The sequence below is a fragment of the Leptosomus discolor genome, chromosome 9, assembly GCF_034619465.1.
Source record: "Leptosomus discolor isolate bLepDis1 chromosome 9, bLepDis1.hap2, whole genome shotgun sequence".
Classification (NCBI taxonomy): Eukaryota; Metazoa; Chordata; class Aves; order Leptosomiformes; family Leptosomidae; genus Leptosomus; species Leptosomus discolor.
Window position 1 is genome coordinate 14670722 of NC_141399.1, and position 21875 is coordinate 14692596.

Below are 21875 nucleotides of genomic sequence, written 5' to 3' on the forward strand. Positions count from 1 at the left end.
ATTTCTTTTGAGTCATCTGAGTCTCTCTCTTGGGTTTTAAAGTTGAGGCTTTTCAAGTAATCTAAAGGACACTGATGTTCACCTTTGAGTGAGGTAGAGTGCGTTTTTTTAAATGTGAAAGGTGAGAATTGAACACAGGAAATCAAGTGGCTTTGTAAAATCTTGGTTTGTGAGACCAGGGTCATGGATCAGCTGGAAGTAGCTTACCTGTTCCTGTGATGAGATTACCTGTGTATGATGTATTGCTCCCTGAAAGCAGTAATGTGTTTGCGTTGGCATGTTTACCTTGTGTTACCTTGGAAAATGTAAAGGTGAAACTTACCTCAATGGGTAAGGCCTCTGAATTTCAAACAGAAATGAAAAACAATTCCTCTTGGGGAGGGGAGCGGAAAGAAAACCAAAAATTACTTGGTTGATTTTACAGCCTGCTAGCTTCCAAGGTAGAGGATTTTATTTAATTTTTTTCAAATGTGCCTGTGCCTGGGCACACACATACCTGCAGTAACCTTGTGCTTGGCACACATATCAAAACACAAGATCTGGGAGGCCCAGGCAGAGTGACTAGATGCCCTGATGGCAGATGGGCATTTACCAAAGGAAAAAGCAAAGCAGTTTCGGTGGCACTGATTGGCAATATTTGCATGTGCTATGGGTTATAACTGCAGGTGGTAAAACTTGTGGTTTTTTGTATGCACTGTTAGTTTGAGGGGGTTTGTAGGTACAGTGGAGATGTATGCTGAATTGACAGTAGTTTTTCATCCTGCTTTTTGTGCAGCTGTGAAATCAGACAGCTGCTTTTGTTCTTGTCACCAAAACTTTATAAGGGGCAAGAACAGAGGAGGGATTCATTGACAAAACAAGCAAGATTACCAACAGCATAGGGACTGAAAGGATAAATTCTTCTACTTTGAAAAATCAAGATCAATGGAACTTCCACTAGCTGAAGCTCTTTTAGATGAGTTGGCCACGTGCGTGTTCTACATCCCACCTTCAGTCTCCCTGTGAGCAATTCTTTGCCTTTTGCGGTCTCTCAGTTGAGAGGCTGGAGATGTGCACCACTGCTCCCCACTGGTGTGTGACACGAGAAGGAACTGTGTCTCTGCCATGTGGGTTGTGCTAAGAGAAAGTGAACTCGAGGGCTCTGATGGCCACAGTGCAATATGCAGATGGATAGTATAACTGAGAAGATCCTGTGGAGTTACGGATCAGTATCCATATTCATTTTAGTCAAGGCAATTGTGTTCAACATAATTCTCCTTGTGCCTGTCTAGAACCTACAGTGCCTCTGAGTCCTTCTCTAAAACATACGGTACTGATTCCTTGATGGAGGAGGGATGCTAGGTTAAACCAAACTATAGATGCTTGTGTTCTGGTACACCTGTATTCTTGCATCCACTCACATTCCTGTCTGCAGAATGTCACTTAGCAGTGTTAAAAGCTCACAGACCTATCTTCAGGGAAGTGTTCAGAGCACTAGAAGTGGAATCAATGGATTATCAGCTATTTAACATCTAAGGTAGAGTGTTCACACTGACTTAAAAGATATTTCTGCTTTAGAGAGTGAAAGGTTTCTTGACAGTGCCTCTCATGATTTTTGTAGCTTAATGAAAGTGGTGCACTGACCCGGGACAGCAGCTGAGCACCCACATAGCCTCTTGCTCATTCCCCCCTGCCCTCTCCACAGTGGGAATGAGGAGAGAATAGAAAGAATAAAAGCAAGAAAGCCCATGGATTGCAATAAAGATGGTTTAATAGGTGAAGGAAAAGTGGGGAGGTGGGGACAATGACACAAATGATGCAGAGGAAATCACCTGCCACCTCCCATGAGCAGACCAGTGCCCAGCCAGTCTCTGAGCAATAACCTTGGAAGCTAAAAAATGCCATTTCTTTCTCTATTGCAATTTTGATTGCCAAGCATCACATTATATAGTATGGAGTAGCCCTTTGGGCAGTTCAGGACAGCTGTCTTGGCTGCGTCCCCTCCCAGCTGCTTGCCCACCCCCAGCCCATCTGCTGAAGGGGCAGAGTGGGGACAAAGAGATAGCCTTAATGCTGCACAAGTGCTGCTCAGCAATGGCCAAAACATCAGTGCCGTATCGACACTGTTTTAGCTGCAGATCCAACGCGCAACACCGTACAGGGTGCTATAGGGAAAGTAACTCCCTCCCAGCCAGCCTCAGTGCAGTATAATGCATGGTGTGTCCTATTCAGGGAGAGCTTTGGGGATTCGTTTCAGTCTGAGGGCATGTCAAGAACAGAACTCTTAAAAGAAGTGAACCACAGCCTGTATGGATGAAGTTGCCCATCAAACGAAGGTTTAAGTAGTCTAATCTGCTCAGGAGGGTTGGTTTGGGGGTGTGTGCATCTGTGTGTGTTTTACTACTGCTGAGCCCGACTAAAGCAGAAAAACAGCTGTTTAAGGCTCTTTCGTTCTTTCCAAATCTCTGCTTTGTAAGGAAGAGCTGAGGTCCGGAAGACCTGAAAGTGTGTGGCTGTGACCTTAACTTCAGTAGAACTCCTATAAATTCAGGTTTTGTTTCCATTTTCTTGTGCTCTGCCTTGCATTGGTTTATTTTGCCTGGTGTAAGCATGATGTTATCTTTGTTTCTAGTACCGGGTTGTGGTGCCGATGATGGGGGCCATCTCGGATCTGTGTGAATCACTCTCCAAACTCTCTGGTGTTCCTGCAGAAAATGTAAGGATAAATGCAGCACAGTAATTTTGATAAATGTGTGTTCTTTTTTGAAGCATTTTGGTGGCCTAGCTTTTAGATGGGTAAGTTGAACTTAATGAAATAGTGACAAAACCCTAACAAGTTTAGATGTTCTTTGTGAAATAAAAAGATGCATGAAACAATCGATGTTTATTCTGATGCTCCCATTGCAGTAGAGAGGTTTAAGAGAAGGGGCAGAAAGCTAGCCCTCACCCCCAGCATTTCTGATAAGTGCAGCTTCTTAGTACTGAGAGATGTTCAATTTCTGTTTTGGGTCCACCTCTTCTTGGACATCCTTTTAATAAGAAAGGGGTCAGGTGAGCTTTTCTAGAGGGAATGGTTTTGTAGTTGGTGGGGTATTCTCAGGATGCTAGTGTGGTGCTTCTGTTTATTTCAGTTAATTATAGATGTGAGTGCCTGAAATATTAGCCTGTTGCCACTTTGATGTTGGGATCAGTGCTGTTGTTTCCATCAGGCTGACTTGCAGCTGTTGGAATTGCATCTCCTCAGTACCTCTGTAAAATCAGCCTGTTGTTTCCTGTGTTTTTCTGATCCATCTTAACAAATACAGCTGATTAGCTGCTGGGTGCTGTTACAGAACAGTGCTGATGTTGGTGTGCTGAAAATTGTGATAAAGAATAGGAATAAACTGTTGCTTAAATTTAAAGTTAGTTTGCCTGTATTTATGTAAGCTTTTACTGTAATATCTTTGCAAATATCACTTGCTGTTCTAGATGGTGGTGACAGACGTGTATAATCATCGGTTCCACAAAATTTTCCAAATGGATGAAGGTTTAAATCATATCATGCCAAAAGACGACATCTTTGTGTGAGTAAAGTGGGAAGATGCCGTGATACAAAGAATGCTACAAAACGTTCTCTTTGGTTTCAGGATATAAAACCCGATATTTTTTTTTTTTTAAATTATTTTCCTCTTTCAAAAGCTAAGCCTTCCTATAGACCTTTTGCATGACTTAGCAGTAATGCAGTACTTCTCCTAGCAGCAGATCAGCATATGCAGTGTTTAGTAGGTGTTTTTCTAACATAAAGGAAGTCATGGCCCTGGGTAATAATGAACTTTTTGTTTGGTCTGTGTTCTGCAGTTTGGACCTTTCTGCAAGCCTATATCAGAGACAATGTGCTGTCTGGATTACAGTTACACTTTCACTGGCATTTTTAGGCAAGCTCACGCTTACTGTTCTTATGCTCCAAATCAGCCAAATGCCTTGGAGCTGTTACTAGGATAGCATGAAGTCTAAGCTGGTTTACTCTGCCTCTCCTAACAGCCAACATAGGTGTTATAGCATGCAGCTAACCATGATTTGGAGGTTCTTGATAGACTCTTGACTGGTGCTTACACTATTTGTGCCTTAACTGTGGTTCTGAGGGTTTGGTTGTGCTTCATGTTTTACGTACACGTGGTGGATGAGATCAGATGTCTCCAGTTATCCATGAAATCTGGTGAGCAAAATTAGTGTTCCTGTATTGCAGCTGGAAAATGAAGAATATTGCACGTGAAGTGCAAAATGGACTTTGAGGCTCGCAATTGAACCTGGGGCTTGTGAAGTCAAATCCAGCCCTTCATCACAAGTCCAGTCTTCCTCATGTGAGACTGTTCCAGTGCAAGGATGTTTCTTCCGTACAGTTGTTGCGCCAGTGTGAAGTCCTGCACTAACGTACTCTGGTGCAGCGTGTACATTTCACTGAGTGGGTGCTGTGACATACTGCTTGGTGCTATTCTGTCATGCTGTCTGTCGTGACCTCACTGCTGAGATGTAATGTCTGAGTTTTTCTGAAAGTTCTTGTCATGTTTCTTCAGTTGCAGCTAAAGGTGTGGCTGGTTAGGATGCCTGGGAAGGACATTTGGCTTCTGCAAAATCTGTTTTGTGAGGGTATTGTAAAGTGTTAGATTGTAAGTAAGTCTGTCTCCAAAGCTAGTAAAACATTGAAAAATCCAAGAAGCATGATGTTACAGTGGTAATTAAAAAAAAAAATACCCCACTTTCCTACAGGCATCACATGTTGCATATCCCTCCACAGAGGGCAACTGTGTCTGATTCAGGTTTGCTCTGGGGTCGGGGGGGGGGAAGCATTAGCTGAACTGCAGTTCCATGTGTATTTTTCCTTTGCCATCACCACTTCCTTTGCAATCACTTTTATTGCAGGTGCAACTGTACATGAGGTGATGCTGTGAGTCAGAGGCATAGGGAGTGAACTCACCTTGGTTAAAAATAACCCTCCAAAGAAGAGGAGAGGTAGCAGGAGGAAGTTTTGCTAATCCTATTTTTCTATGTACACCCTCTAAGATGTTTTCAGCACTGTGGCGCAAGAGCAAGCAGCCAGGCACCAGGGAAAGAATTAGGAGAAGGCTGTTCAGAGGAACTACCTTTAATAGGTGATGCTACCAGGAAAAAGATATGTAAAGTAGTATTCTAACCTACAGCTAAAACCCAGCATTCTTTTATTGAAAGGGAGTCTTGTTTCTCTGTTGCGTTTTTGATACACTTGTTCATAAAGAGCAAAACTTTCATTTAAAGGCAAGTGCATAATTACTTTTATCGTGGACAATCTGCTTACCTGGTTTGGTTCTAAAAAGGCTGCTCTCAGGTGTTCTAAAATTTAATTAAATCATTCAGGAAATGGTAATAGTAGTGTGAAGGTTCTTACATTTTTCCATCTATTAAGGTCTTGTATCTGCTGAAGTGGTTGTGAAAGGAGGGGTTGACAGTACTGAGGTTTGTGTTAAGATCCGTACAAGGGGGGAGCAATCAGGGTGGGTCTTCAACTTGGGATTTCTGAACTGCAGATTTGAGTGAATCTTTAGGAATTTTTACCCTTTTGCTGTTACTTGCTTATAGAGCCTGAGGTAAGCGGGCTGTGAGAGTGTAGTGGCACTGGGAGAAACCTTGAAAATTGTTGCTGAAAGGACTCTGTAGGAATTTAAGACTAGTTGTGTTAGGTTTTTGGTTCGTTGGGCTCTTGCAAACTGATGACATTAAGAATACGCTGAAAGCTTTTATTATTTTTTTTTTGGTACCCCATGTGTTACGTGTTTCTAGTGTCTTTTTAAGAAATTATGATTTCCTTTAGTGTTTTTCCTTGCAGGAAATGTTTTAATTTTTTCTTCGTATTTAGCCCATGGTCTCAGGAATCCTTGAGATATCTGTGAATTAAAACTCTTCAGTAAGTTGAAACTGTCTTGTATAAGTGTTTTTCAGGCTTTCTAAATCTTAATGTTTAAGACTGAGAATTATCCGAGTTGCTTTTCAAGGGGTAATATTGTCTGTTTGGACTTGGTACATCATTGCTAAAGAAGTGCTTAACTCCAAAGTAGTGTGAATATTTTTGTCTTGCTGGTTTCAAAACTTGTTTTCCGTTGGGAATGTTCTTGTAGCTGTGGAGGTGCATCTCTGCCTTTTGCATCTTGCAGAAAGGATGATTTTGTACCTGCTAGAGAGGACTCCTGCACAGACCCCACCTCAGCACTTTAGCCATCACGCTGGCCCTTGTACATTTTCCTTCAATGCTGGGACTTCTCTTGGGTTGCCTTCTTGCTCTTTTTGATGAGAACCAAATACTGCTCTGACTTCCTACCTGCCACGGCTACCTGCCTTGGGGCTGGACCCAGGCGCTGCACTGCACGCTTTCTTTGTGGGCCTTTTCTCCAAAACCAGAGTAGGAGCAGCCCCATTCACTCCCCCTGTGTTCTCTGGTTAACTTGTTCCTTCTAGCCTAACTGGTTTAGTGTTCCTAAAATTTCCTGCTTTTTATTTGTTTTAGCATGAAAATGTAGCTTACGCTTATCCTAAGTGCTAGTTGAGTAACACTCTGCATTCGTTCTGTACCTTAGCTGGGTCGCTGTAGCTGCAGAACTAGAAGATAACCTGGGTCAGGATACAGGGCAGTGTTAAAACAACCAGTCTCTTGTCTGGCGTGGAGCTGGTGTATGCATGGAAGTGGCTTAAGAGTGGGACAGGGGTGGATTAAAGAGAAAATTTTCAGGTGCTCCTCAAGCTGTTGCATTTCTGGCAGAAGTTATCAATGGTAACATGTCAGATCAGGGCTTGCTGCCTTCCTGAAAATGTTGTGTGATGCGTGGCTGGAGAATCTGGCAACCTGGCGGTCGTGTGTTTAGATTGCTGCTGCTGCCAGTAACTTCAGGAGCTTCTGATATCCCAGCACCTTACTTACCTTAGATTTCAGGCAAGTATCTCACTGTTTATTAAGTGGAGGAATAAAAAAATATTAAAAAAAAAAGTAAGTCTTGCAGAATCTTCCATCCTTAAAGAACAAACTTGCTTCCACTTGAAACTAAAAATATGTAATTGAAATAATGTGTAGGTGAGAAACATTTTGTTTCCCCAAAGTCAGTGAAGAAAACTTGAGTGCTCACTAAAAAGCATTTTGTTCTTTTGTTTTTAAATTAAGGCAAATTCTTCAGAGAAGTGACAGGAAAAGACTTGCTGCTTCTGACTTGAAGGATGGCTGTGTATGCCTGTGTAGTCCACAAATGTTCAGCTTGGAAAATATTCTCTTGTGCTGACTGGTGATGTAGTTGTGGGGTGTGTCACTAGTTACACTGAGTAATGTATCTCTCTTCTGTTCCTGAAAGAAAACTATCTTTGTATTGATTAAAGAAGGGGAACAGCTGCCTTTTATTAGAAAGTATAATGCATTAGTTTACATTAACAGTTTTTTCACCCAGAATTCACAAGGGAAATAAATAACAACCTAAAAAAAAAAAAATCAATAAATCATGCTAACCCATCAAAAATTTATTTGTACTACATTTATACTGGATATTGCCCCAAAATAAACTTCTAAGACGATTTTCTAAAGTTGGTGTGATGAGATAGTAATTGATTTATAAGCAAGGAACAAACCCTTTGGAAGCTGCTTGCCTACCATGATTTAAAAACGTATTTTTTCCTAAGGCTTGTTTGAATCTCTTAATTGCCTTGTTTAGTAAAACTAAAACATATCAGCTTCTATTCTAGGAGCATAGAAGTTATGGAAAAGATGAGGGGATTTTTAGTAGCATTACTTATGTTACAAATCACATAGGAAAACTGCATCATTTCAGGGTGTTGTGCTGACAGTGCAGCAAAGCTAAGTGAGAGGTATGCCAGCTATCAGGTGGGAAAAACAAACCAGAGGGGATTGTCTGGTAATCATGGTACCTTTTGCAGGGTGTGTTCTTAGGTACTAAACGTTAACCTAGATGTGTTTAAAGTTCACATATAATATGTGACCTGGGATATGACTGGGCACCATTAGTTAGTTGTTTGTATTTAAATAAGAGATGTTTTCTAGAATCAAAACATCTCTTGTATTTAAATTAGCACGATATTCAGTCTCGCATACTTGAACTCTTTCCTAATTAATGTTTTATTGATCCTGTCCCTTTTATATACCGATCCTCTGTTCTTATTTTCCAGTAATGTCCAGTGGCAAGACTTCCTTGTTGGCAAACTGTAATGTGTGTACATCTCATTACTTGTTTTAAGTAGTTGAAGGTAGATGCAAAGTTTCTTTCACTGGTTAGAAACCGAAGTGCAAAGTTAAATCAGTACAGCATATTCAGAAATAGGTTTCTCATGTGTACGTTTCCCAAACTTCTGTTTTAAAATTGCAGACTGCTCCGTGGGTCCTATTGACTTTTGAGGTGTTTTCCTGAAGGATTTTGCTGCCTAGACTTTGAATTTGAGTGTGCTCACAGGTCTTCTAGTTTGTTCATTCCTGATAGCCATGCTGAGAGAATTATGAGAGTAGCTGTGATAAACTGAAGACAGCACCCTTCCATGACTCCTGCTAGTGTTTAAATCATCTTTTTAATGTTGTAACAGTTTCCTCACCTGAAAAGTATTCCTCTCTTCCGCTGGCAGCAGCAAACCAAGGTCGTGTTAGTAATCATCTGTGGTTGTTTGCTAGAGTCTGAGAATGCAAAGAATGGGTGTGTAGTGATAGAGGGAGCTACAGGGCCCTGGGCTCTGACTTCATGAGCAGCTGCCATTGAATTGTTCCTTTGTTCCTTGTTCTCCTTGTCCCCTCTAAACAGGACTTTGCTCAGAGTCCAGCAGATCTTCCAGCTGTGATCACCTGAGTGACTGTTTTCTGTAACAGAAATCAGTTGTTTCAATGGTTCTGAAGCTTTAGGGTCTTGTAGTAACTTAAACTGGCGGTTCTTGCCTTCTGTGCGTTTCTTAGCATCACCTCAAGTTGTCTCAGGACTGAAAAATTTAAATATGAATGGCCTTGCAGTATTTCTACAGGTTTGCTTTGCTGAAAGCAATAGCCAGACCTGGGTCTGCATATGACAATGATATCCCCGTTCAACAGACTTCTGATTTTAGACTATTGTGTGTTAGCCAGCTAGCAACACGTCTCTATTAAAAAATCAAGAAAGGCTCTAATACTGTAACTATAGATGATCTGTGCCTCAGCAGGGACATGATTTAAACTAGAAGGTTACTCTTGTACTGTTGTCTTGCTTTTGACACCAGTGTCTTAAGTCTCAACTTCGATTTAGGCTTCTGAATTGGTTGGTTACTGAGCAGAATATCGATTTCCATGAAATGCTTCAGTTGTAAATGTCACTGAGCAGGAACTCACATAACACGTTGTAGTAGGAGTAGCACAGCTGTAATGTACTTTATTGTTTTTCTTGTATTTGTTTGATAGAGGACATGGTCTGCAGGCACAGATATTGTAGCCCAGATTGTTCTGTTGATGAATGTTTGTGAAATGTGCAGTATGTGGGATGTATAGAATATTGAGCTTGCACCTTTTTAAGGTGATTTCAGTGGTCAGAAGAGTTGTATTTTTTTCCTGTTTTCACTGTAGGGATATGAGGGAAACATATTCAGCCTTATGTGATTTTTGGAGGGCACCTTGGACATCTTGAGACATGTGTTGTGAATTTTCATTTCCCACTAAAGTGGTAGGAGATGCTGAGTCTTGGTGGGAGGCAGAGGAAAGAGAATTGGACTCCATTTGGAATTTAAGCTGAATGGACAGTAATTTGAAAGAAAAAACCCAAACCTGTCTGGATGGCTAAGATACATTGTATGTTTCACTGGTTCAGTTTCTGGCTCATGGATTCTTGTGGTGTATTACCTTATCTGTTGTGCTCTCTGATAATAAAACTTCAAAAAGAAGAAATGTGAATGTTACTGGGCTTCTTAATATTTAAATGGCTTTAATTTACTCTCAGATGCATGCCAAAATGAACTTGGCCTCTTTTTCACAAAAGGACACAACTGTACATTTCTCCAGGTCACCTGAAAGGGAAGGAGACTCTGGGGCTAGAATTCTCCAAGGCCGTTCTTTTGTGGGGCTTTGCAGTCCCCTCTTTCTCATCATAACAGGTTTGGAAAGGTAATGTAGGCCTGATGCAAGATGTGTTAATATTTAGCATCAGAAAAGAGGTGAGATGCTTGCAGAAATAGGGGGCTTTGATGTAAGACTTGAGGCAAGATCGCTGGCATGATGTGTAGGGGCAGTGCAGCCAAAGAACGGTGGGACAAGCCTGCTTCTCACAGCGTTGTAAATGTTTCTCTCGAGGCATGTTGTTCCTGTGAAAGGCCAGGGAGATCTGTGGCAAATGATCAGAAAGTCACTTGTGTAAAGGTGGTCTGCAAATCAATTTGACGACAGTTCAGTGTTTGTGCTGAATGCTCTCATTCTCCAGGCTAAGCAGGGACCAGCATTCAGCACATAACCGAAATGCTTACTATTTCTTTTCCTTAGGTTCTGTGAAGTCCAGCCCTGCTAGGACCCCTGGCTCCCGCTCCAATGTAACACCCACACATGCACCATGCTGGTGATATCACATCACCCAGGGATCCTGCTGGAGCTTGGAGCCGGCCTACAAGGGGTCAGGTAAGTAACACTTGAAAACAAACTCCACAGCCCGTTTCAAGGGTATTGCTCTTAATATTTCTTCTTAGTTCTTAAGGCCTAAGAAGAAAAACATTTTAGTGGATAAACTAGATACCCTTGTTCTCTTAGCCTGGCTAATGGGGCATAAAATACAATATATATTGTTTATGTTGATGAAAGTATCACAAATTGATTTGCAGGTCACCTTTAACCTATAAAATTGTGCGTATTTCAGTAAGACATATTTAGCTTGCCATACATACCGTGTTTTCCGCCTTCTTTTCAACATGCTATGTATTAAATTTACATGAGTTCATGGTCTTGAAAAAACCATGTCTGGCTGCAGAAACATCAGGTTTGTTAACGTGACTGAGGCTACAGCAATTATTGGACTGAGTTAGTTAGGTCAGCAAACCAGCTAGTCCAGTAGTCTTATATGAAATGTTTGAGATGTGTGAGATCTTGTAGCACACCGATCGAGGAAGTTTGTTCTCGCTTGCTGAAATTGGTGTTTTCTTGCTTGAAGTAACGGGTTTGTCTACTTTACAAAATGAGCTTGTATTTTTTTAAGCTTTGTAAAAATCTTTATAGTTTAGTTCCCTCATCCTTTTTAATCTTGCTCCTCTGTAAGACTGGCAAAATCCTGTGACCAGCTTCTGCAGGACAAACTACCTGTTTTGTGAAAAAGTTACATTTACAGTTTCTTATCTCTAGTTTACTTGTTTGTATGTGTTCTGGTACTACGAGAGAAAGTGAACAGACTAGGAGTTTTTCCACTTCCCAGAAGAGATCAGAATATGTGCAGCACTTTCCCCCAGGTTTTTTCTAGTCCTCTGTTCATTCTTACTGTCAACTTTTGAACTTTCTGTAATTTCACAGCAGCATCTCTGGGTTGGTGTGCCATAGTAATCCTGCTCAGAAGGATCTGTTTGTCAGTTTCTGCAATGGCTTTTTTTTTTTTCCTACCTTTCTATGTCCTCTTACAAAATATACTTCTTTTCTTGGTTGTTGACTGACTGACTTGTGATCCGCATAGTGTTTCCCAGATGGAATTAGTATCATAGATCCTAGCACTTGGGAGGGATTGTTTCAATAACATACAAGAAGCCTGGTGTTTAGCTCGTGGTGTTTTTTGATTTCAGTGCCCTTTCACATTGCTCTGCTTTGTCTTTCTGTAGCTTTTCATGCTTGTGTGCACTTGCTTAACTTTTAGTTTGCAAGGGAACAGAAATTACATACTTCATTGCTCACTGCCTCCTTTCTGGGTCATAACCACAGACCTGAAGCCTTGATAATACTGATGAAGACTGGTCAAGTCCTGCCCTATTGCTTAGCAGTTTTCAGACACTTTTCAGAGCTGTCATGAATTATAAAGGCAACCAGACAATATCCGGCAATGTGGTAGCAGCTGAGCTAATGACGTGGACTTCTAAAACCATGTTGTGGTCTGATGTAGCATCACCTTTATGTTCTATTATTTAAATTAAACTGTAAGATACAGAATTACAGTCTATTGTCCAGTAATTCCCAGTATCAGCATTATAGCCATCCTTAAACTATAGATAAAGTATTTTATATTAGATTTTTTTTTTCTTTTTAGAAGGGATGACTTGCTCAAAAGATTCAGAAAATGACAGATCCTGTTTCTGATATGTCTGCCTCTAGTACTAGTGTGTAAAAGCTGTTCTGAGGTGAAGTAGGTAGGGGGGCCCTTGGGTAACCAAATTTGTTAGGTTTCAGCAAGAAGTATGTGAGATGCTCTTTTGCAGAGCGTTTTAGGGGTACGGCATGCTGGGTGGCTGTGATGGATGATGCCTGCGTGTGGGTAATAACTAGCTTTTTCTTTTTCCCATCTGTTCCGTCGCATGGGCAGGGCTTCATTCAGATATATGAGGGTGTAGTATAAATGGGGACTGCATTAATTGCTGCTTGCAGAGCACAGTGTAGGTGGTGTGAGAGGCAGTCACACCCGTGTCGAGGAATGTGCGCGTGTTGTGTACCGACCTGTTTTATAGGAGTCCAGTTTAAGGGTCTTGTAGGAACTGGAGTTAATCATAGATGATATTCTGGGATAGAGTATGGTCTTTTGTTTTTTAAACAGTGCTAAGTAAAATAATTCACCTCTTTGGTGCAATTTCTCAGGAAACTTTAGAAGGTGTGAATTGTTTCCAGTGCTGGTATACAGCTGAATAGCATTGACAGCCTAGAAAGCCTCAACAGCCAGTTGTGTTGGACTGTCTTACTCGTGACTCTGATCTCTAATGCTCTTGGTAGGCTGGAGTGGGACTCCCTGGAAGGATATTTTTCTTCATATACTCTACTGATTCAGTGCAAGCTGGGATCTCTTATTGTTTAAGTACGGTGGGGCAGAACTACAACTCTGAAATTTATTCTCCCTGCTCTGCAAGAACATTCTGAACACAGGAATAAAAAAAAAAAAAAGTTTCTTGGCTCTTGAGAGGAGGGAAGTGGCTTGTCTAATGCAAGAGAGCTGTTAAGAGTTGTTGCCTCCAGATGAGTGATTGTGGTCTTGGTTGTTACGTGCAGTGACATCTTTCATGAAATCTTTCTTTCTCTTTCAGTTTTAAGATAACCCTGGGACAGGTGACTCACCAAATTAAAGAGCAGCATGACTTGGCATTCCTGAAAAAAATCTTTTGTAATGAATAGTCCTGAAGTGAACAATGTGATAGTGTTGGACCACATGGTTTCTTTTGGTTCTGACATCTGCAAATATCTCATTTGCTGTTGTGCCCAGTAGCACAAGCTGCATCTCAGTCTCCTCATCTCCTCACTGTTCTCCAGAGCTGTTTGTTTTCTTCCAGAATGTTTTTCTGGTGTGTTTACTGTCCTTGGATTTTTCTATGAAGCAGACATTTCCAAACTCTTGGTTTTCTGAAACGTTGACTGCTCAGTGGTGTGAGCTCGGGCCATTAACCGTATGAGAGGCTGGGAGAATGCAAGACCCAAGGTATCGAGATGGTTTCTTTCTTGAGAGGGAACACAGTCTGAGGGATCTCAAAGTGCATTTAGTATTTTTTACTGGTGCTGTGATCTGGTTGAAGCAACGTGTAGTTGTCAGGGTAATGTCTTGAGAGGCGAGTGGCAATAGGGATGTGAATTAGGAGTAAAGACAGAGGGAAGGTGACAGTTGAGTCGGTGGTAGGTGTGTATCCTATGCTGTTGTGAGCCATGGGAAATGTTCAGGAAACTGCTCTGTAGCATGAAGACAGAGTACAATCCTTCTTGTCCTCAGGAGGACCTGGTGGAGGGACTTGTTGGACTGAGTTCATATTGGTTCTACTTGCTGTGCTTCTCAACAGTGGAAATAACCTGTGGCAATATCTGTCTTTCAAACAGGTATGAAGTTTGCAAGCCAGGTGAGGATGGCTCAGAGTATGTTACTCTCTCTGTTTACTTTCGGGAAAAGACAATGAGGCAATCCAGCAACACTTCAGGGACCGTGCTCTTTGGTCAGCCGCTATTAATATCTGTGCCGAAACACAAGCTCACTGTGGATCATTTGTACAGTGTGGTTTTGGAGCAGATCAGGTAAGTGACATCGGTACCTTTTGAATCCTATGCAAAGTTCTAGTGGTTGCTTATTCAGTTACACTGTAATAGGATAACTGTGTCCTTGTTAATGGGAAGAATTTTCCTTTATTTTCCTTGATTAAGGGGGTGGAACGTTTCCCTTATGACGAAAGGCTGAGGGAGCTGGATTTCTTTAGCTTTGAGGAGACCGAGGGGTGACCTCATCAATGTTTATAAATACATAAAGGGTGAGTGACAGGAGGATGGAGCCGGGCTCTTCTCGGTGATGGCCAATGACAGGACAAGGGGCAATGGGTGCAAGCTGGACCATAGGAGGTTCCACATTAACATAAGGAAAAACTTTTCCACTGTGAGGGTGACAGAGCCCTGGAACAGGCTGCCCAGAGAGGTTGTGGAGTGTCCTTCTCTGGAGACATTCAAAACCCACCTGGACGTGTTCCTGTGTGATCTACTCTAGGTGGCCCTGCTCTGGCAGGGGGATTGGACTAGATGATCTTTCGAGGTCCCTTCTAACCCCTCACATTCTGTGATCCTGTGATTTGTGTGTGACCTATAAACCAGAATTTGCATTGCATTAGTGTCTAGAGACCCCAAGGACATTCCAAGGTCCTGGTTTTTTGGGCTCTAGTAAAACAGGCCGTAAGATAACGCTGATGGCGGTCACAAGGGAAGCTGTCTGCTTGGTGTTGCAAAATGGGTCAGGCGTGGAACTCGGGCCATGTTTTCAGGGCTCTCAGATGGTACTGCTGTAACTTATTTATCTTCCATCTGCTGCCAGTAAAACATGGAACAAGCAGGGAGAACAGAGACTTACCAAATTGTTGTTCAACTCAGAATGAGAGCTCTTGCCCTGTAAATGGTGCTGTACAGATGGGTTCTGGTTTGCTGAGAGGATTTGGACAACAAGGACTGATGATGGAGAGGGATGCTGTTGTTCTGATGTACAGCTTTAGTATGATCGTGTGATAAAAACATTCCCTCTCTTTAGCCGCTATGTGAAGCTCCCTTTGGCAGAAGAATACTCTACGCCCTGCCTGGACAAAGGAACCTGTAATGGCTCCAATGGTGTAGTTGAAGGTAAAGTCCTTTAAAAACTGGCTGGAAGCTTTTTGGCACTTAAAGCTCTTTATTAGCATTTGATTTGTGCTGTGTATTTGGCTTAAGCTCCAACAGATTGTTTTTTCACAATGGTTAAACCACGCTATTGCATAGGGCTTCTGCAGGGTGTGGTGAGAATTCTTGTAGACCACTCTCCTTCCAAGAGAGGTGAGATGTGCGTAAGCAGCAGCAGGAGAACAAGGTGTGGTATGCATTCATCTTAACCAATGTTAGGGAAGTCCTTGCTTCCCTGTTAGGTGTTCAGGTGCCTCCCTGCAGAGGCAACTCCTTTCCTAGTATGCCCTTGGGTGATGAAAACTGGCCTGTTAGGTGACAAAGGCAAGTTCTGGAGAAATAAAGTGGAAATGGTATTTTCTATTCATGGACCTAAAATCACAAGATATCATTCCTAGGTTGGAATTCCTAGTTTACAAGGAGGCTTTTAATCCTGATGGCAAATGCATGTTTCCCTTTCCTCTTTGGAATGATTCACTTGTGCTGCTGTGGAGGTAACAACTGGAACAAGTTAAATGGGAAATTTTAAATGGGGAAAAAGTATGCCCATTTTTTCCCCAAAGAATGGAAATAACTTTCCTGGAGACTTATGTGCTACCGTCTGTAAAGACACCCAACTACAATCCTGATGATTCTCTCTTGGGATGTTTATTAGGGTGTGCTATCAGAAGGTGTGATTGTTAACCTCTTGTGAACGGAGCACTCTCCATCATGTCTTATACTAGGATAGCAAACGTAGCACAATACCTGGCATCTGCTAAAGGAAGAAATACAGCTTCAGAGGTAGTGGTTAGCAAGCGCTGATTTCTTTTGCTGCGTGTCCTTTCATTACTTTCTGAGTAATCAGGGTGCGTCATAACAGGCTCATGCAAACAGTGTCCATGTGAGGTGTCAGTCCAAACACACTGAAGCTCTTTAATATTGTGCTTGTTTTAAATTTTGCCAGGTGACATTGAAGAAATGGAGCATCAGGATGGCGGACAAGAAAGCAAGGAAAAGCTGGCAGAAGTTGATCCCTGCCACTCTGAAGGTTGTATGCAGATCGAGTCAGCAAGAGACCTGCAGCCTTGCAAGAAGCAGCATTTCACTTTTAGCCTCGTGAATTCTTCTGGGACCTCCGAGATAAACTCCATTGTAGAAGGAAAAATCTTAAAACTGAATGGTAATCGTTGTCTTGCTATCTTTTTTTTTTTCCTTCTCCTTACGCCTTTGCAATAAATATTTCTTCTTTCTTCTAGCTTTTTCTGCGCTTGCAATTGACTGGGATTCTGATACACGGAGGCTACTTTTTGATGAACAGGAGGCACAGGTTGTAGTATGCTCTTTTCGTAAATAATTGTATGTGAATTTGCATGGTACTGTAAATGGTGAAACGTAGGTGTGGCTCCCTTCATAAAAATTGGAGTCACCAGTGTGAGAGATGTTTACGTAGAATCTTCTAGTGATAAGGTCTATGGATCAATAATTGCTGATCTGTTTCCAGTGTGTTCTGAAAAGTAAACCTTTTCATTTCAAAGCAAGTAGTCCAGTTCATAGTCCACTCAAGAAACAAAACAAACATCTGAAACTTGAAAGAAATCTGAAACCAAGTTCATAGAGCCTAGTAGAAAGCTCAGTGTTCTTTCTGTGAGAGTTCTGCTGGATCATGTTTTGTAACAGAATAACCTGTTGTTGTTACTCCTTTGCAAAAAATAAAAACCCAAAGCAACCAAACCTAAACCTACTAAGTTTGGTGTATTCTCTCTTATGGACTGTTTGTAACACAAGAAAGGAGTGGCTGGAAGCTTGAGATGATCGTGTAGGTGGGAAAGGGGGGCCAGAAGTAGGCAGCATGGTGAAGGTGAGCGTGTCCCTTTTCGTGATGTCAAGGATTACAGACTATGTGGAATTAGATAAAGCATGTGTCTCTTTCACTAGGCATTTGAAAAACATGGAAGTATGCTACAACCACAGAAGAAGAAAGCTGTGGTAGCCCTCAGAGACTGCATAGAGCTCTTCACTACTATGGAAACCCTTGGTGAACATGACCCGTGGTAAGAGCCTCTGCCTGCCTGCCACATTTATCGTAAAATGCCGTAACTGAGTTCACATTACTTGTCATGGGGTTCTGATCACTTCCCAGGCCTGTCCTTTTGTCTTTATCTGTGAGAAGTGTATCAGTTATGTGTTAAGTCATTGACTTAATAGGCTGCAGACATGGGTTAATAAAAAGTATTTGTTTCCTGCCTTTAAAAGAAAGGTAGCAGCGGGCTACCAAAAGTAGCTTCTAAAGATCAGGCTACTTTTTAATTCCCCAGCTTAGGTCTGTCGTCCAGGCAGTGTCAGAGGAAGCAGTTGTGGTAATAAAGAGAGAAAGCTTGTGGCTACCTTAGGGTTTAGTCCTTTGTTATTTCTAGCTTGAACTAGCCCTGACCTGCTCCAGACTCTACCAAAAGTCCCTAGTCCGGAGCACCTAGGTACAGCAGGTCCTAAGAGACCAAACTGTGATTGCTGTGTGTGCAGATCTGTGAAGGTGGTTTGCTGGCTATGTAAGAAAACAACATAGTGTAGTAAGTGATTGTTTATTATTAATTTTCAATTACATGCTATAGATGTGTTTGCACCTGTTACCTGTTTGAGCTGCGTCAGGAGATAATAGAGAAGTAATGGGACCTTTAAACCTCTCTTTTAATTTACAAAAGAAAAATTAATCTTTATACAACATTCAGTTAATGCACTTGCTGTAGGACATTTTGCCTATGAAGTGGAAGCAAGTTGCAGTTTGGAAACCTGAGGAAGTGTGTTCACCTGTGCGTTTTGCAGCCAAAATGCCTTCTGTGAGGCCGGGACTGTACTGCGCTATTGAGGCATCTTTTAATGGAAGGTCAGAAGCTTTTGTTTTAACGTAGTCACTCAATTTCTTGTTTCTTGCTCCTTCCTCAGGTACTGCCCTAACTGTAAGAAACATCAACAGGCTACAAAGAAGTTTGACTTGTGGTCTTTGCCCAGGATTTTGGTAGTGCATTTAAAACGCTTCTCATACAGCAGATACTGGAGGGATAAACTTGACACTGTTGTGGAATTCCCCATCAGGTAGGATTATTCCCTCAAGCTAGGAAGAGCTTGAAGAAGCTGGTCAAGAGAAATCTACTTCAGATGTTACTATTGGGTAGGCTTGTTATTAAAGCTGTAGCTGGAACAGTTCTGTCTTCTGGGCTTGAAATGCAAGACAGCAGGCATCAGTTGAGTTGGTTGGTTTTTGTGGGGGGTTTAGGGTTTTTTTTAACCTTGACCTTAATCAGTTCTACACATCTCAAAGAATGCTAATTACTAGCAGATACTGTTTTTTTCTGAAATTAAGTTAAAACAATGTGATTTTGCTGAACCAAGAGAACTTCTTGAGAGAATTTAGCAAATTTGTTGGGCAGAGCTGCACTTGTAGTACTGAAGATCACACAAGTACAAGATGAAAGTCTGCCTCATTCCTCTGCTTTTGCTTGTCAGCATCCTGCTCAAGGATGAAGTGTATTCCTTACTACTCCTATCTCACTTTTCATGTCTACACAGGGACCCTCTGAACTGTCTTTTACTCGGCACCTCCTTTTAAATCATTTGGCAGCACTTGATGTGTTTGCCAGGACCTGCCCTGTGTGGGAGGGTTAATGTGTCTGGTCTTCACACTAATATCATCTGGCAGTTGAGCAGCAGCATGCAGCACTTCTCCACCAGTGATGCCTCCCTAGTGTCATGCACGACTTTTTAGGAAGTGCTGGTTACTGGTATACTTTTGGATTTCCTTCCAGGGGTTTAAACATGTCCGAGTTTGTCTGCGACCCAAGAGCAGGCTCATACGTGTATGACCTCATTGCAGTTTCCAATCACTATGGAGCCATGGGAGTAGGCCACTGTGAGTAACTGCTTCTGTGTCTTGTGTGTGCAAGGAAATACAAGCAGAGGGGTCATGGGAGGGCTCTGTGGATTGGAGACCTGCAGCAGCCCTCACCAAGGGTGTCTAGTCCAAAACTTACCTGTGTTCTGTATGCAGGCGAATATCATGTCAGAGGGTAATGTCCTTCCTATTAGGATCTGCAGAGCAGCTAGCCAGTTTGTGTAGTTTGCAGCTGCGTGAGGTCTGACTCTGAGGTCTGTAGGACCTTGGTTAGTAGTCATTGGAGTGTGTGATGGTGTTCCCCAACTTACGAGTGGAGTCAGGATTTTTCGATGCTGAATGTGAAATCGTGGAAAGGAGCTTCTTACTGGAGGGTGCTGGGGAGAGTCTTCAGCGTAAGTTGTCAGTTCATCTCCAGGACTCAGCTGCTTGCCCTGCAGCATGCCAGAGGACAGCTGCTTGTCCAGTGCGGGTGCAGCGTCACGGCTGCAGAGCAGATTGCCAGCAGTCGAGCCAGCCAAGCAAGAGCTTGCCAGATTCCCTCAGGGGTGGTGAGACAAGGTCTGGCAAGCAGTAGTTGCCTGTAGGCTGGGAAGACAGAACAGGGGGCGTGCCTTGTCATGAGTCTGAGTCTGATGCCTTTCTGTATTTCCTATCCTGAACTCTGTTTGCTGCAATAGCAATTTAAAGCACTTCCCCGCCCGCCCCCCCCCCCCCATTTTCCTTTGTTCCAGACTCTTTCTAAAACAAGCCACAAACAAATGTGTAGTTCTTGGGACCTCTTGCTTGCCCAGCTGGCACGAGTTTGCAGTAGAATGTCTCCACCTTTGCACTGCCAAGGGCTCACATAGCAGGGAAAATGTGATGCCACCAGGAGAAAAAACCCCTTTGTTACATAATGACAAGTCTGTATTTTCTGTTGCTGGTTTTGTTGCAGCATAGATGAAATGCATCTGTAGGTGGAGTTCCCTGTATCGGGTGTCTGCGCAGTTCCATGCTGTAGGTGACACTTCTAGAACCCCCAGAAGTGTTTTACTGTGAGAGGATGATGAACCCCCATTGGGCAGTGTATGTGCTTAACTCGTAGGGTGTGTCACTGTAGGATAGTGTTAGCTGACGGGGGACATGTTTTGAGATTGGAGGTCATAGTCACAGAAGTCTTGGTTGGAAGAGACTTTGCAGGACTTTAGTCCAACTTCCTTCTTGAGTGAGGCCTCTTGCAAGTGCTAGACCAGATCCATCATCAACAGAAAACTTTCATGAGAAAATGTGAAAATGCAGAATCTTAAACTGTGTGTTTGGGAAAGCTCTGGCTCAAGGGGGATGAACAAAGCACTATGATATTTTTTCTGAGTTTCTTTGCCCTATATCTCAGCTGTCGGGGTAGGTCTGGACCAGCTAGCATGTTCTGGAAGATGTGCATGGTGGTGAGCTAGGTTTGGGGTGGTTAATGTCAAAGCTGGCTCCTGGCCTCCCATGCACACTCAGTGTGAGTCTCGAGCGCCGCCAGTGCAGTGCAGCTGGTGTGGTGTTACCTGGGGTCTTCCCATGAGTACTGAGCTGCAGTTTCTTCTCCTGACAGACACTGCCTACGCAAAGAACAAAGCCAATGACAAGTGGTACTACTTCGATGACAGCAGTGTATCAGTGGCTTCAGAAGACCAAATAGTGGTGAGTATGTGGCCTGAGGCGGAGAAGACCTTCTTAAAAGAAAGTTTGTGCTGAAAGTGTGGTTCCCTGCTTTGGGGTGTTACATTTCCAGCCAAGCTGTGTGGATTGTTTCAGATGGTTTTCTTCTTTGTTTGTTTGGTAGACAAAAGCTGCGTATGTGCTGTTTTATCAGCGCCGAAACAGTGAGGAACATAGTGCCCCATCTCCTTCCCAAGAAGAGTGTGACGGCATGGATACCAACTAAATGTCACCTCCGGCACTCGGCCACCATGTTAGCAGTTGCTCTTCTAAAGCCATGCCTGAGGCATCTGAAATTTTTCTTCCTTCTGTAGGAGTCAAGCAGAAAATCTAGCACTGAAAGATTCAGTGCTGCGAGTTGCAGAATAGCACTGGAGAGCCAGGAATAGGTGCTGACTCTTGGGTATTTAGAGGCCAAAAATAATATATATTGGAGCTTCAATAAAGTTCTTTTTAAAATCTGGCTGAGCTGTGTGGCTAGAGGCAGGGGCTGGGGCTGAGCTGGGCTGGGGCTATGGGTCTTGGGCTGAGGGTTGTAGCTGGGGTCAGGAGAGTACAGCCTGAGCTGAGGCCAGGTCACAGGTGAGCCTTTCAGGAGCCCATGGAGGAATACAGTGGGTACGATTCTGTGAATCGGCGTGGGGGCTTCCTCCAGCCCTCTGGTGTTGCTGTTGGGCCCTGCCTGTGTTAGGGAGGCTTGCTGCACCCTTTCTAGAAACTCAGTTCAAATCTCTGTACATGTGGCCTGGCTGTTGCAGTCTCTGCCATCGTACCTTGGTCCCCTTGCTAAGCAGCAAATGTTTCTCTTGTCTTGTGTCCTTTTCACTGGTGTGTTTGAGGCTCTTCTGGGCAGTTTTGACTCGGCCTTTTTCATGTGAACACTGAATCCTGTAACGCAGGAAACTTTGCCAGAAGCAAGTTGTACCTGCCTATGGCAGGCTGATCCGTGCAGCGGTGCAGGATACAGCTGTTCTGGCTCCCATTCTGCAGAGAAAATACCATCCATAAGGTTGGTGATTTCTTGTCCTCTGCCACCCGTCTCCTATGCCCCTCACT

The 21875-nt window shown here is 42.8% G+C and overlaps 1 protein-coding gene across 1 annotated transcript in view; it reads left to right on the forward strand.

The window, feature by feature from the left end:
• The window catches only part of USP4 (ubiquitin specific peptidase 4), a 44874-nt gene extending 23592 nt beyond the window's left edge, over nucleotides 1-21282 (forward strand). Inside the window, exons 12-22 of the mRNA XM_086470540.1 lie at nucleotides 2612-2695; nucleotides 3448-3542; nucleotides 13955-14146; nucleotides 15138-15226; nucleotides 16209-16424; nucleotides 16501-16571; nucleotides 17180-17295; nucleotides 18185-18334; nucleotides 19045-19148; nucleotides 20713-20801; nucleotides 20944-21282. Coding sequence (XP_086326666.1) covers nucleotides 2612-2695; nucleotides 3448-3542; nucleotides 13955-14146; nucleotides 15138-15226; nucleotides 16209-16424; nucleotides 16501-16571; nucleotides 17180-17295; nucleotides 18185-18334; nucleotides 19045-19148; nucleotides 20713-20801; nucleotides 20944-21045 — 1308 coding nt within the window. The 3' untranslated portion in view covers nucleotides 21046-21282. The remainder of the gene's footprint in view (nucleotides 1-2611; nucleotides 2696-3447; nucleotides 3543-13954; nucleotides 14147-15137; nucleotides 15227-16208; nucleotides 16425-16500; nucleotides 16572-17179; nucleotides 17296-18184; nucleotides 18335-19044; nucleotides 19149-20712; nucleotides 20802-20943) is intronic.
• Nucleotides 21283-21875: the final 593 nt, after the last annotated feature.